Source organism: Leptosomus discolor, chromosome 8 (assembly GCF_034619465.1).
Source record: "Leptosomus discolor isolate bLepDis1 chromosome 8, bLepDis1.hap2, whole genome shotgun sequence".
NCBI classification, from domain to species: Eukaryota; Metazoa; Chordata; class Aves; order Leptosomiformes; family Leptosomidae; genus Leptosomus; species Leptosomus discolor.
In genome coordinates this window covers 56668597-56683187 of record NC_141398.1, presented here as the reverse complement: position 1 = coordinate 56683187, position 14591 = coordinate 56668597, and the positions used below count along the sequence as shown (strand labels likewise).

General features: G+C 43.9%; 1 protein-coding gene across 3 annotated transcripts in view; it reads right to left on the bottom strand.

Moving 5' to 3' along the window:
• Positions 1 to 1812: 1812 nt before the first annotated feature.
• Positions 1813 to 14591, bottom strand: part of CMIP (c-Maf inducing protein) — a 136512-nt gene continuing 123733 nt past the window's right edge. For 2 of the 3 annotated variants that reach the window (XM_086468955.1, XM_086468957.1), the window contains exons 14-21: positions 14259 to 14366; positions 11572 to 11688; positions 9986 to 10126; positions 8989 to 9036; positions 8074 to 8220; positions 6468 to 6573; positions 5263 to 5333; positions 1813 to 2724 (exon numbers count right to left, since the gene is read on the bottom strand). In XM_086468955.1, the coding sequence (XP_086325081.1) occupies positions 2671 to 2724; positions 5263 to 5333; positions 6468 to 6573; positions 8074 to 8220; positions 8989 to 9036; positions 9986 to 10126; positions 11572 to 11688; positions 14259 to 14366 (792 nt within the window). In that variant the 3' untranslated portion in view covers positions 1813 to 2670. Of the gene's footprint in view, positions 2725 to 5262; positions 5334 to 6467; positions 6574 to 8073; positions 8221 to 8988; positions 9037 to 9985; positions 10127 to 11571; positions 11689 to 14240; positions 14367 to 14591 lie in introns of all 3 variants that reach the window. The other variant, XM_086468958.1, reaches the window with a different exon arrangement.

The following is a 14591-nucleotide window of genomic DNA, read 5'->3' as shown; positions in this document are numbered from 1 at the left end:
GACACAAATACAGATGAGAAAATGAGAGCACAGGAGCCAGGTAACACAGGCGACGAAGGTGGCTCCCAGAACAGCTGCAGGAATTGGTTTCAAGTGGGGCCCGTTTGTTCAAAAGCTAGAGAAGTTTGGTAATTGTCTAGACAATTGAAGCAGAGTTGCGAAGCTCCAGCTGCATTTTCTGCTGGCGTCCAGCCCACACACCAGCGTGTTTCCTCAAGGACAGCGAGCAGAACGCGAACGCCGCGGATCCCACCGTTTGGATGCCGTCCTGAAATGCCCCTTAACACACAGGAACCCCTCTCGAGTCTGGAAACGCCCCAGCGTTTCCAGCACTGCCGACTTCAGGCAACCAGTGCAAAAAAAAAACCCTCACCAATGCACCTCTTGATGGTCAGTGCAAGAACAACTTGTGCTCGTGAAAAGCTAGGGATGGTGCAGAGATAAACCCTCCCGGGGAGGGACGTGGGAACCGGACGCTCACTCAGCTCTCCTCCTCCTCCTCTTCCTCATCCATTCTAGGCAACGGTGCCTCCAAACCTGGTGAGAGGTGGAAAAGGCCCACGACGGCTGCCTGCTGGTCCCCCGGCTTCGCACCCGGAGGGAAGGGGCAGCGGCGAGGCACCGGGGCAGCGGCACGGGGCGAGCTGAGAGCGCAGCTCTTTGGGACACCGTCCTCGGCCAGCCAGCGTCCTCCGGCTGCGGCGCCTCCGCGCCTCCCGCAGCGTCCCCACGTCACCGGGCCAGCGAAAGCTTCCTTCAAAGAAAACACAAAGCACGCAGCTAAAAGATATTCACTTACAGTTTATTTTTGCCTGAAATTATTTCACATCTCTTTGTACACAGCTACAGAACAGTAGTAGTAAACCATTGGTAAAAGCAACAGTGCTAAGGAAAATGTTGGCATAATTTTTCTTCTTTTTAAATTTTTTTCTTCTTTCTTCCCATACTGCATACAGTTTGGGATTTAAAGGGGAAAAAAATCCTGGCACACTACATGAGTTAAGACTCGATTTCTGTTTCACTTATTTAAAAAAAAAAAAAAAAAAAAAGGCAAAAAAAGAACATTATTTGGGTAGGGATTGTCTATGTAGCAACAAAGTTTTAAAAAAAAACAAAACAAAACAAAAAAAAACAAGAACAAAAGCTTGGCTTCCATTGAATAAGATTAAATATATATATATTTATATATAAAAAATTACATTGGCTGTATGTGAAACCTTGAGGTGCTGAAGAATAAAATAAAGGTGTTAAACAGAGGACAAACTTCTTTTTGTTGTTTTTTTCCTTTTTTTTTAAATAAGCAGCTCTGTACAATGAAGGCTCATTATGAAAAAAAAAGTCAACAGCATAGTTATAAAAGAAACCACAATTTTTAAAAAAATCATCTTCTAAGCAATTGTGGAATTTGAAAAATGTAGCAGTCACATTTACAGACAGGTCAGAGCTATCGGATCAGCAACAACGCGAGTTTTTCAGTCTCCCAGAGGAACATGCAGAACAATGCGTGCACAGAACAGGTAGGGGGCGGGCAGGGAAGGGGGGGGAATAGAAAAAGCTGATGCACAAAATGGAAGGAGAGCTTTTTTTCCTCTTTTTGAAATATCGGACGTAAACAGAAAACAACCGAGGCAACTTGTAAAATCTACAGAGTGTTGCGAATACCCCGTTGGCAAAATAAACGACGTCTTTTCCCCATCTCCCGCGTTTAAACCTGACACGGTTTAAAAGACTAAAAGAAAGTTTCCAGACTTTGGAAGGAAATGTGACTTTTATTAATCCTCGCACCGCCCACCCGCCCACCCCCCCTTGGTAGATATTTTCCTTCCTATTTGATAACGTTTGAGGCATTTTGAAATCAAAAAGACAACGCGATGAATGTGGTGACAGAGAGGGAGTATATAATACAGTATGCATTACTAAAGGCAATTCTTCAAGGACATTTCCTTTAAAAAAAAAATAACAACAAGACAGCAAACTAGTTTATACAGTACTATACGCAAAAAAAGGGTAAGAGAATTAACAATTCATAAATAAAAGACAGGTCCCAGACCTGTTATTTGTGAACCATTTTCTTAAATAGGTGCATTATGTAAATCTTATGTACAACAAAATTATTTTGCATAACAACTGCAAGGACACAGGGGGAGGTGAAAATCATATTGGTTTTGGTTTTCTTCTCTTGAGATTTTTGTAAGTTTGATTTTCCAGAGCAAAACTGGTGAAAGAGGAGTTCTGACTGGACGGGTGCCAGCCGAGGAAACCCAGGTAAATAATGACAAATGAAATTTTTTTTTTTTCTCCACATGGCATAAAACACAAAGGCAAATAAAATCCACAAAGGTGTTTTTTTTTTTCCTCTTTATAATCCTCTTGCTGCTACAAAGTCCTTTTTTTTTTTTTTTTTTTTAACCTTTTCAATTTAAGTTATGTTGATTCTGAAATCACAACGCTGAAAGAATCCGGCCGGGTCCAGGCTTGCCCTGTCCCCCCCGACACACACAACGCCACTCCTTTACCCCACAACCACGACTCCTACCACCAAGTCCCAGGACTCATTGCTCTACAGGTATTAGTCAAAAGTTATTTTCTGGTTTGCTTTCCTCTGTTTGTTTTAAAAATCTTTTCCTTCTCACGAGAAGCAAAAGAGAAGAGTCAGAGGCAGGGAAGAGTTCACCACGCTTCAGTGTAGCGGACGTCCACTTCTTTCAGATTGGGCAGTTTCGCCTGTGCGGGAGGGAAGGAAAAGGTCAGAATTAGTGACACCTGCCCAGGACACAGGAAAAAAGTTCCCGTCAAACCTGTACCGTCAGTGAACTGGGCGCATTGATCTACTGGCCACAGACTGCAGGGCGATATGCTATGACCTCGACCCTCAGAGTACCAGGGCTGGGCTCAGCACGGCGCTAGAGCTCACAGGAACCAGATGCTGAGGCTCTACAGACACACACGACTCGGGCACACCTGCGGCAAAACCACGCGGCTCCGGCAACACCCACGCACCAGCGACCCGGTCCAGATCAGAACCCGATCTTTGTTGTTTTACACAAATGCTTGGCAAAATCTGTTTGTCCAACTCCAGCCATGAAGGCATTGGACTCAAACTGCAGCAGACAGCCTCGTGTTCCTTCTCCAGCCTCCACACTAAGGCATTGCTTGATCTTCCCCTCCAAGTACTAAAAAAACTCGGAGAGTGTCGGCAACTTCTGGTGTCTTTGTGGTCTCCCTTCCGCAGCTCCGCTGCATTTGGACGTACTGAGCCTGAATTACCCTGCGCGAGGTAGATGGGAATCGGCTGTTTGCACTGCTCCTACTTGTCGATCCCGTTTCCATGCTCTCTGACCATAATTGTACGGCTAATTCTCTCAAAACAAATAAACATGTTTAATTAGGCTAGGGCATAATGGAGGAGTTGGAAGTTTCTAGGAGTCATTATTACCTCACTCCTTGATTTATGTGCACGCATATTTTGATAAGAGCTAGTCATAATCCTACAGACACTGCCAGCAAATAATTCTTCAGTTAGGCAATAATGACTTCAGTAGTGGGTGTTTATTTATTGTCTGGTTCAGCCTGCCTGGTACATATGTGGGTGTCTGTGTGTGTGCAAGCGTGTTTAGTGGGGTGGGGGATGGGGCCGAGAGGAAATGTCATCACTGGCTTGTGCCCCAAATGCTCTCGCAGACCAAGGGGAGAAGAAGGAAAGATTTGTATCAAAAATACGTTCTTTGAAGCCTGAGCTGTTCTCAACAGACCTACAACCACGTGCCCCAGGGAAAGAAACTACCACCCTCCCTTTGAACAGGCACAGTGCTCTAAAAAATGGCCACTAAGATAAATCTCAATGAAAGAGGTGAGAGGGGAAAAAGTGACGCACGCCTGTTTTCTCAGCTTTCTTAATTCTCTGCAATCATCGGGACTTTGCTCACAGCCAGTTTTGCTGTTTGCCCTGGCAAGTCACTTTCTTGCGTTGCTGCTAAGGCCTGTTAATGCAATACCAGAGCAGAGGGGACCGGTTGGGAAAACAGGAGTTTCAGTACGAAGTTAGCGGCAAAGGGGCTCGGAAGCAGGGGTAGGACTGGGGGAGCCTTTCAATAGACTTGATTCCAAATCGGGCCAAACAGAGCATTGACCTTGATTGTCTGTAAATGCTTGGGGCCTGATACAAGCTCCATTGTGTGAACCCATCTGCAAGCCAGCTGTTAATTCCAAGGAAGACTTCTTTGCATATACAATTGTGACACAAGTTTTGAAAACTTGATCTTGAAAAACCCATGCTAGCAGCATTGCAACCGAGTCCCTGGGGGAGCCCTGGCTCCACAGCCAGAACCAAAGATATATGTTTGCAGTGAATTTTGAAAGCAGCAGTTTCGGGACTTGCCTCAAGTTCGAAACTCAACCCAAGGTTGTGACCTTTTTGAGTAAACCTGGCACGATCTAAGGTTTCAACCCACAGGACAACGTCATGTCGGGTTTCACCTTGAGCACTTGGGTTTATAAGGTAAGACTTTGGGAGACGCGACTCACGCAACACCAGAGTGAAGACAAAGTCCACGTGAAGTCGCGAAAGCCAACGCACCTCAGGTCGCCTTTGCCTGAAACCACCTGGGGCCGTTCCCCTCCCACAGCTACATTCTAGTTCTTTACGCTGTTTTGCCGAAGTGGCTGTAAATTTGCAGTACAAATGGTAACACCAGCCATCTCACGTGTCAAACTGGGGAAACTGGGCACTTTTACAGGCATTTCTGTTTAAAGCCCAGTTCCAGTCCACAAGGCGTCAAGATAAACTTGCACCTTCCTCAATGCTTTCAAGTCTCCCTTTGCATTCTGAATCAAAGCTCCACAGTGCTGTTCACCCATCTTCCTTTTGGTCCTGTCAGCAGCACAGGACACAGCTTTGGAGGTGTGCACTAGATTTTACCCATCTCTGTCCCCTCATCGGACCCAATCAATACGCTCCTGTTTATGAAACCTTTACTGTTGAGAGCACTGGCAAAAAGATTCAGTTTCTGATTCCATCTCATACTGATCCATTCAGCGCATTAAATGTTTCCCAGGTCCATCAAAGCCAGCTACCTCAGAATGCTGTTTGCAGTCATTATCTCCCCAAAATAACCCACTTCACCCTCTTCAGATGCCTCTCATGCTACCCGCTCCACAGGGCCAGTTCTCTCTGCCGTAGGCACTACCACCATGCAGTTGCTAAATCTGCAAGTCCTCCTGGGCCAGCTACTTCCCATCTTAATGGATGCAATTCAGAAGTACCTTGAGATCTTCGTAGGTATCTGCTGAAAGTTTGGTGCTGTTCATGTTTAAACTACACAGGCTCTTCATGGCTACAAGAGAAAACACAGAGATATTTATGATTATGCTGCATTTTCTTAAAATATCAGGCTTACAGTAGGCCAAAGTATAAACAAGACATGACTATGTGCAGCACTCTCAGGAAAAAGCTGAATACTGTAAAACACAGAAGTACAAATGGATAAACAGCTGTTTGGGCCCTCATCCAGGAAAAAGTCCCTATTTAGGAAGGGCCATTAAGCATATGCTTAAGTCCGCTGACTTCAAAGGAGTTCAGGCAACTTCTCATAATCAGTTTCCTGCACATTATTCTGAATAGTGCCCGTTCTCAGTGCTCTGCACGGTGCACGCAGGGGCCATGCTGATCTAGCAGTCCTCCCTCTCCCCTCCCTCCCCCCCCCATTTCCATTTTAGGCTCCAGTACTTAGCAGAATAGTTTCCTAAGATGAGCCATAACTACTGGGCTGTCTGGCACGTCTGTGTAGGATCAAGCCTATTAAAGGAGCCCTTAAACTCAACAGCCGAGGTTTACAGTTCACTGTTGGAGGTAGGAAAGGGTCTCATTCTGGCACGTCGAGCAGCTCGCAGTGCACAGGGGAATCCTGAAGGCTGCTCAGATGGCCCCACTCTGCCTTCCCTATTTAAATTAAGAACAGCAAGAGTTTCACCTCCCCAAAAAAAGAAGGAACAAAAAACGCCAGAGAGGGTAGGAAACCTGCTGCGCACGGTTGCTAAACTCACTAGTAAGTTGCTACATGGCTTTGCAACCTTCCCCTCCTGCACCACAAGGTCAGACTCCCACCCAGAGGAGACACCCGCAGGAGGGTGCATGAAAAAAGCTGGGAAGTCCCAGGGCAACAGGTCACCACGTGAGATCGAGACAAGAGCCATCCGTAAAGTCAGAGGCAAGAGCCAGAAGTACAGCCTGGGACAACAAAGCCCACAGGAGGCTCAGATCACCGGCCTGCTGCCCCTGCCTGCAGCTGAACGGCCACTGGAGTGGGCAGGGAGGAGGGGAGTTTGAACCCAAACATAACCACGGCCCGTCCTAAACCCCTGCGGAAGAAGCAGTGCTGTGGCAGCCAAGAAATCAATTTCTGTCTGAACCCACGTGAGTTCCTCCAAACCCACAGAATTTTCCTCCGTAGCTTCTTTTGGTCACTTACAACTAAGTGCCAGCAGCCCAGCATCCGTGACAGGAGTCTCGCACAGGTTGAGCACTTGCAGCATCGTGAGGTGTTCAGACAGAAGCCGCAACCCTGCGTCTCCGAACTGTGGGGCGCAAGCAAAGTTGTTTTGAAACAACACATGAACATCTTGTGCAAGTACCTCAGTGCAAACAGGGCACAGTAAAACAAGGAGCCCTCAAAGCCACACTCGGAGTGTTTACCGCAATCTCAAATGACAGGAGAGAAAGCAAATAGTTTTATCCCTATTTCGCAGGCAGGGAACAGAAAAATTAAGTGACTTGTGCACACTTAACCGCAGGCCATCATTTAATTAGAACAGTGTCTTTGAAGTCTGGACTTTGTATGAGAGAGCTCCCACCCAGGCTATACAAGATGGTTATGGCAGTCTCAGCCAGTTCCCAACCACATCACAAAAAAAAACGCATAATGCAAGTGGTATTAATTAGCTATTTTGGTCTCAAGAACAATGTACTATTGATTGGTAATTGTTCTATTGACCCACTTTGTTTCTGCTGTTTCTAAATTCTAGATTAATGGAAACCAGGGTATCGCAAAACAAAATGGAATCCACTCTTTTTTTTTTTTTTAAATTAAAAAAAAAAAAATTAAAAATTACAAAATCAGGCTCTTTGGTCAATCAAACTCATTTTGAGCAAGAAGCAAAGTTTTCAAATCCAAATGTTACATTGTTACGACAAATCTGGAGGAGATACAAGACAGTCTTAAAACAAGCAAGCAATCAGATTCTACTTCATATTCCCCACACAAAAAGAGGAAATTTCTGGGATACAAAAGTAGTTAGGAAAACAAAACGAGATATTTACATGACATTTGAGTGGAAAAAAATGCTGCTTTTTGTGGTTGCACTGAGAATAATCCTATTTTCAGTGAGCACTACAAATAGGTGCTAACAGAAAATGGGGAAAACTTATTCACTGGAGAACCTCAGAGACCAAAACCAGCAGGGAAATGCAGAAGAAAAATTTAAAAGCTCTTTCAATTAACAGCTGAATAATTTATTCAGTTAACCTGGCCTCTTTTTGCTTACAAAAAATAACCACATTCTCATTATAGTTTCCTTCTATTTATTCATTATTTGAGTTTCTTTTTGTTGCTGTTGCTTTTAAAGAAATTCTGGTTGATCAGCATGCAGGGCAATTCACTGCCTACACTGCACAGGCTCTGTGCTTGACCAGATGAGCTGCACAGCATCATCTTTTTCACCCTAAATGGGTGAAAGCATAAGCACTTCTCAGATGAACGGCAGCACATGTATTGCGAAGTGCACGGGATCAACAATGCCTAACTGGAATGTTCAACCCAAGACCCAAGATAGCAGCAACCCTTTTATAATTAAAAATAAAATAAAATTTAAAATGTGTAATAAAAAAAAAAAAAAGGAAAAAGACAAATCAGCCTCCAAGATGAGCTAGATTATAGAAAGGCCCTGTAAAAATAGCATGAGGACAGACTCATTCTAAGCAAGTCTCTTCACACACTCCTCTTGTGCTGATGTAACGCGAAATTTCAGAATTAGTCAGCATCGGTTCCTGCTCTGAGTTTCAGCCCACAAAGCACTTACCTGAGTTGACCACAGGTTCAGCTGCTTGAGTGAAGGCAGTTTAATGAGGTGCTCAGCACAAGCACTTGTCACATTGGTAAAGGCCAGGCTGAGGTTTTCCAAATTTCCAAAAGATCCCGAGCTTAGCAAGCGGGCCAGGTCTGCATCCTGAAAGCAAACAACAGATTGATAAGCAAGATTATTGATTCCTCAGCCTGCAGTTGTCTGCAGTGGTGTCACTGATACTGTTAACCAGCAAGAGTTGCACAATTATACCACTTGTTTACAGGAATAGAGAACCACACAGAGAAGTTTCTGTTTGTTTGGCAAGCAGCTGGGCTCTTGTGGTAGCATTGCTTCACACACCCTGGGAAAAATTTATCCAGACATTAGGACAAAGATTTTCTTTGCGTGTCTATCCTTATGAGACACGAAGGCTTCAGTGTCAGAACAAACGCTGAAGACGGGTCTTTTAACTGAACGAAGATTTCACTGCAAGTTCTAGATCCAAACCGTGTTCAAAACCATCACCTGGTCTCTCTGAAGTCAGACTGGGTTTAAACCAGGCTTAACTGCAACAGTGATGGGTCTCTTTCAGATTGTCATGTCTAAGTTCCAGAACTGGACATTGTGAAGCCTGCTTTTTTAATGCAAAATTCTGTCCCCAAATCTACCATTAGATCCTACTGTAAATTCCAAATCTGCGCACCAGTATAAATCTGACAGCCTGGTGCTTGTACTGGCGTTGGAAACTGCTGCACAGACCCAAGAGCAGAAATGTGGCCTTACTTGTGTAAACTCCAGTTGTGTTGACAGAGCAAGTGGAATGGCTCCCTTCTAGACTGACCAAAACCACTGTGCCACATGGCACACATAAATCAAGTGTTTAAATATGGAAAGACAAAGCTTGTTTTTCTATTGACATGATTAACTTACTGTGGACTTGGATGGCAGTGTTAACCTTGTGGGACCACCTTTTCTTTGCTGTAAGAGAGAAGACATCTTGGTCAAACAATTTCAGACCAACTGAAGTACAGCAAGCTCTTCACTAGAGCAAGCCCTGCTCCGATTTCAAAGCTCCCTGCCAGCCCTTCCACCTCTTCCCTGCTTTTTCTGCACTAACAGATTTTTTTCTGTGTGTGCTAGATGCAGGTCTGATGCTACACAGGGGACATCCACTACCCCCAGCTAGTGGTCTTCGTGCCACGGGGTCAGCATCAGGTCTCAATCAGCCTGCCATTATTTGGTCACTTTCACTTTAAAGGAAACAGCCTTAAAATGCTGGACTAAGATAGCAAAAGGGTTGAGACTGCGCAGCTGATAAAACAATTTGACTCCCAAAAAAGCATATACCTTCCAGGCTGGGAGCAGGGGTTAAGGACGACACACATAAATGTGAAGAAAGGAAGAGGAAGATTATGAGTATGTCTGCATAGGTGAAAAAGTGCTAATGAGGGCAGATCTATCTTCAATCTGTAGATCCCATCTTTAAAATCAGGAAAAACTCTTTTTCTCATAGCCTCGAGCTCTGAGAACTAGACCTAAAGACCATCTGAGTGAAATGTTGTGAATGTCAAAGCACTAAGAAATGCTGGCCAGCACTGGAACCATTTGCTACTCATATGTCAAAAGGTGGCAGAATTTGACAAGCTGACTTGTAAGATCTTAAAACAGCAGGATTTCACCTTTCTTCTTTCACACAGATTCTAAGCAGGTTACTGAGTATCATTCATAAACATAGCACGGGATTAGACACATCAGTAAATATCACACAGTATATATATATATATTCACAGTAAAATCCTCCAAATACTGTTCCCATCCTGTTGTTAACCGGGAATTTCACACCCTGCTTGTCTTTCTTTTGTACCTCCATTTCTGGAGAGTACAGACCACAATGTGCTATGGCAATACTGCATGCAGGGCGACATACCAGCTCTTTTAACTCCCTCTGCCTGTCACACAGCTGTTCATACATTCTCTTTCCCACGTCTGTGCTTTCCAGGGTAGAGATGATCTGGAGCTGGGTGTCGTTGTTATCGATGATGTTGTATTCCAGCATCAAGCACAAAATCTAGCAGCAGAATGAAAGAGTGGTCACTGCAGTGCTTACATTCAATTTCTTCCAAATATCCTAATTACACTGGCCATGCTAGTTTAAATTACTGGGTAAGTTTTGAGTATGCATTATGCAGGCTAGATTAGAGCATTGTAGCAACATTTACTGACCTTCCAACACAAGAAACCAATTTCTAATTTGTAAATAACGAACTCTTATCTCTGAAAGTCAGCCTATCTATCCTGACTTCCATTAGCACTCATTCCTTCTGACTGAGAGATTCAGCTACTTTGCGTCAGTTCTGGAAGATGGCTTTATGCCACAGCCCTCTCCAGAGCAGGTACAATCGATCCAGTATTTCCCAGGTACACCGGCCAGCCTGCAGACTGGCAGACTTGGGACATTACACATGGGCAGTAGAGCCAAGTGGCTCCCTAAGTGCTGGATTTTCTGTCCCTAAGTGCTGGGGTTTCTGTGCAAGCAGAATGCATGTGCAATGTATCCAGTCTATGAGGCAGGATAGGGAAAGGCCAGAGAGGCTCCAAGAGAAGACGATGCTGGGAGCTCGCTGCTGTGGCCAGGACACCTTCCATCTCATTGGGAACACACCTGACTCGTCCCTGGGCAAGGGGTTGCCAGGAGCAAGTTAGACACCAGGGGATGATTCCAGTAGGTCACATGGGCTTAGGAAACAAGCTGCCCCCTCCACACTGCCTTTCCGTTCCAGCTACACGTCATGCCATTGCAATTAAAATGCAAAGGTTTTATTCCCTCCATAATTTTAATTATTTTTAATTAAGCAACATTATATTCAAATTCATGCAGCACACTCTTATTTACTGGATGAAATTAGCATGTACAAATCAAAGTCAATGAAAAATTGTATCTCCTTCCACCTATTTAACCACCCTCTATTTCCATTTAAAATATATGATGACATTCATCAAGAAACTTCTCTAAAGAAACCCAGAAAAGTATGTATGACCTACGAGTGCAACAAAAAATAACCAATCATAACCACAAAAAAAAAGTGTATTAATGTAAGTAAATAAGGTTTTGTAAATGCTTCTTGCACACTGCTCATTTTGCAGGCGGCAAGACAAGCATCACGCATTTAGTCACGGAAAAGCCTTGTGGTTGTGAATTCTGACCCCTACCCATAGCCTATACCATCATTTATTTCCCATCTTAGCCTCTCCAACTAATTACAGCAAACAATCTCTTTCTCTCCAAAAATTCTTGCCCCCACCTTTCATGTAATTCACACTCACATCTGCAGAACAACAATATTCGGTTCCACTTAAGCAAGAGAAACACAACTGCCCACTCCTGGTGTTTGGTATGACACAAACCTGAGCTCAGCTTTTCTAGTTCCACTAGATCTAATTCTGGGAAAGGCAGTGTGAAACTGAATCTGAATACTGCTCGTAAACTTGTATGACTGTATGTTTAGGGCTTACCTCTACCATTGTCTGGTTACCCCTCAAAGCCAGTAGCATGCAAGGTCCCAATTTATTTTCAGCCAGCGAAAGCAGGAACTTCTTTGTTTTGTAGCAGGATCCCATTAAAATATGAACCTAGTTGAGAGACAGAGCTAAAATTAGAGGTGTAAGCCTAAAAACCACAAATCCCTCTGGAAGGGACATTGTAACACAGTCAAACAAATATAAGTACTTGCCACAAACCTAAAGAAAAGGAGGCCCTCATTACAATTACAGTTGCAGTCTCTCAACAGCTTTATTGCTGATTGGAAGTGACTTTTTGAAAAAGGTGATGCCTAGTGAGATCTGAGGGAGTGGGTAGTTTTCCTCCGTAAAGGAGCTCAGCTGACAGCCCAGAGGCCTGATACAGGCTCCCCAGGAAACACCAGAGCAGCTGTGCAATTGCCCCCATCCCTAGTAACACGATGAACCCAGCCCCAGGGGAACCACAGGAGATTTTGCTTTTGCATCTGTTTGCAGATCAGTTTCTCTGGCAACGCCAGCTGGTGAGGAAGGGTTGTGTGGGCTGGGTGTCTAGGTAAAAGGCACTGGTGCTGGCAATCTGCTGGCTGAACTCTAGCCTTGGTTAAGGGGTGGTGATGGGCAAAATCACCTATTCAGAATAAACAGACAGGAGCTGACTGGGAAAGGAAGGAGTGACTTAAGAAAATCCTGCAGTCCTAAGTCACGAGATGACTTCATGTGCTTTTATGCTCTTGGGTCATCGTCTTGATTTCCCTTTTGCTCAGTTTTCCCTGAAAGGAGAGAAATGCTGAGAACATCGCCTGAGCAAGACCTCTTTGAGCCACTAGCTGACAAGTGTCCTGCAGACTCCCTCCTAGCTCCAGAAAGCATAGGATGATATCACATAGTAACACCTATGGCAGAAATGCAAAGCCACTTGTACAAATCCAATGTTAAGAGTCTCTTCTCACAAAAGAGGCTGGCAATATTCTTTCCCATTTAAAAACCCTAGATACTAGCTGCAGAGAATTTCAGGTTCCTAGCTGAAAGTCTGATTTTATGGCCCAGACGGCTGATTTACCAGCTTGCTGGCAGAGCTCTGTGTGAGAATTTGTAGTTTCCAATGGGCAGTAAGAGCTTCATTATGCAGACTCAACATCAGCACTACTCTACAACAAGCTTGTAAATAAGTTCTGTGGTCCCCCTGGTTCATGGTATTGCCTGGACTAGGTTCAATACTGCTGAAAACATTGCAACCATGCCATGTTGGGGTCAATTCTACGCGGATCATGTGCTACCATGCAATTCTTCTTCCTCGTGGCTTCATTACCAACAAGGCCTTTAGAAAAATACGAAATCTTTTTTTTCTTAAGTATCCACCAGCTCAGGTAACCTTTAAAAACAGTAAGCTTCCAGCCATAAAGGATTTAATTTCATGCAGTTATCATTAAGCTTCTTTGGAGGTTTTCGTGAGCAACTGAAAATACTGATGCTACCACTAATGTAAGGTCCATCTCGGAACAGGATGTTTTCCAAACTTTATGGTTAGTCGTTAGCAGCTCTTTAAGTATTTATCAACATCCTCGCAAAGGGCACAGAGTACTGCCTATTAATGTGTGTTAGCATTGTGCTTTCTCATGCACACCATCCATCTCCTGATGCTCATAAATATATCTTGGACCACAAAAGCTCTCAGGAGAAATGATGTAGCTCTGAAGAAATTTTCTTTTCAAACATAAAAGACATAGAATCGGAGAAGAGGGATGAAACCTTTTGTGAATAGTCTTTGTCCATTATCTGTTTCAAAGGATTCCAATCCATCTGAATTTCAGTTAGGAGCATAGACAGACATGCATGTTCTTTATGTCCCAAAGTGTTCAGCATGTGGGAGATATACAAAGTGTAGATTCCCCTGAAAGTCACTTCACTGTATACCCAACAGTGAGCTTCTACACATGTTCTTCCCCTTACTAGGGAAAGGAACTAATACCACTTCCATCTTCCTTGCTATATGAAGAATTAATACACAGCGAGACCCACGTGACTTGAGCCAGGTTGCACGGGAAGACAGTGCCAGCATCAGTGATTAAAACCTGCTATTTTCTGCCTAGTCCTTCCGAGAGTTACAAAAGAATAACTGCAGGAAATGGAATGCTGGTTTCTAACTATAGATCCCCACAACAATGTAATTGTGCAGAGAAACTGCTAACACATTTTACATCTATCTATCTGTCTATCCATCCTTTGATTAATTCAACGTTACTGTTGTCTTTAAATTCCAGAGTAGCCTATAAATGACAGCTATAGGTGTGGATATGCAGAACAGTCTGTCTCCCAGTATTCCATATTCTCTGAGAGTTTTTTCATACAGACACACAAACACACATATTTGTAAATACAAAAATACATACCTACCCAGGTACACACATATACCTGCATGGTTTTGTGCATTACGCTACCAGTGAAAAAACACACCGGAGTTCAAAACCAGAAAGCTAACATGTTAACCAAACTGCGACTGCAAGGGAGTTCAATGGATTTGGTGATATAAAGATTTAGATCTCCTGGTGAATGCTTGTGGTTTACAGAACCGTGACTTTGATAATTACTTGACAAAAGCAAGTAAATCTTGTTACTGCCAACTATGCATTAGCTACTTACTGCAAAGACATTACTAAACTCACATTATTGCAGACACGTACCATACTGGCAAACAGCTCTCCATCATCATCACATGCCACTCCTCCAGGGCTGTAGAGCTGGAACCAGCCATCTTTGCCAGCCCGCACACTCAGCAAACATGAGTGGACCTGCCAAAAAGTGAAGACATTGGGAAGGTTACAGCTCCTGCCAATAATCACCAGCATTTCCCACACTCGGCCAAAAGAAGTAACCGCAAAACCAGGGACTGCTGGAAATTTCATGGTTAATCTCCCAATCTACAGAGCTGCAGGCAAGTCTCCACTCACAGAATCCATTTCTTCAGTATAAACAAGGACGGAAGCTATACCATTGCTAATTTCATGGCCTTTTTC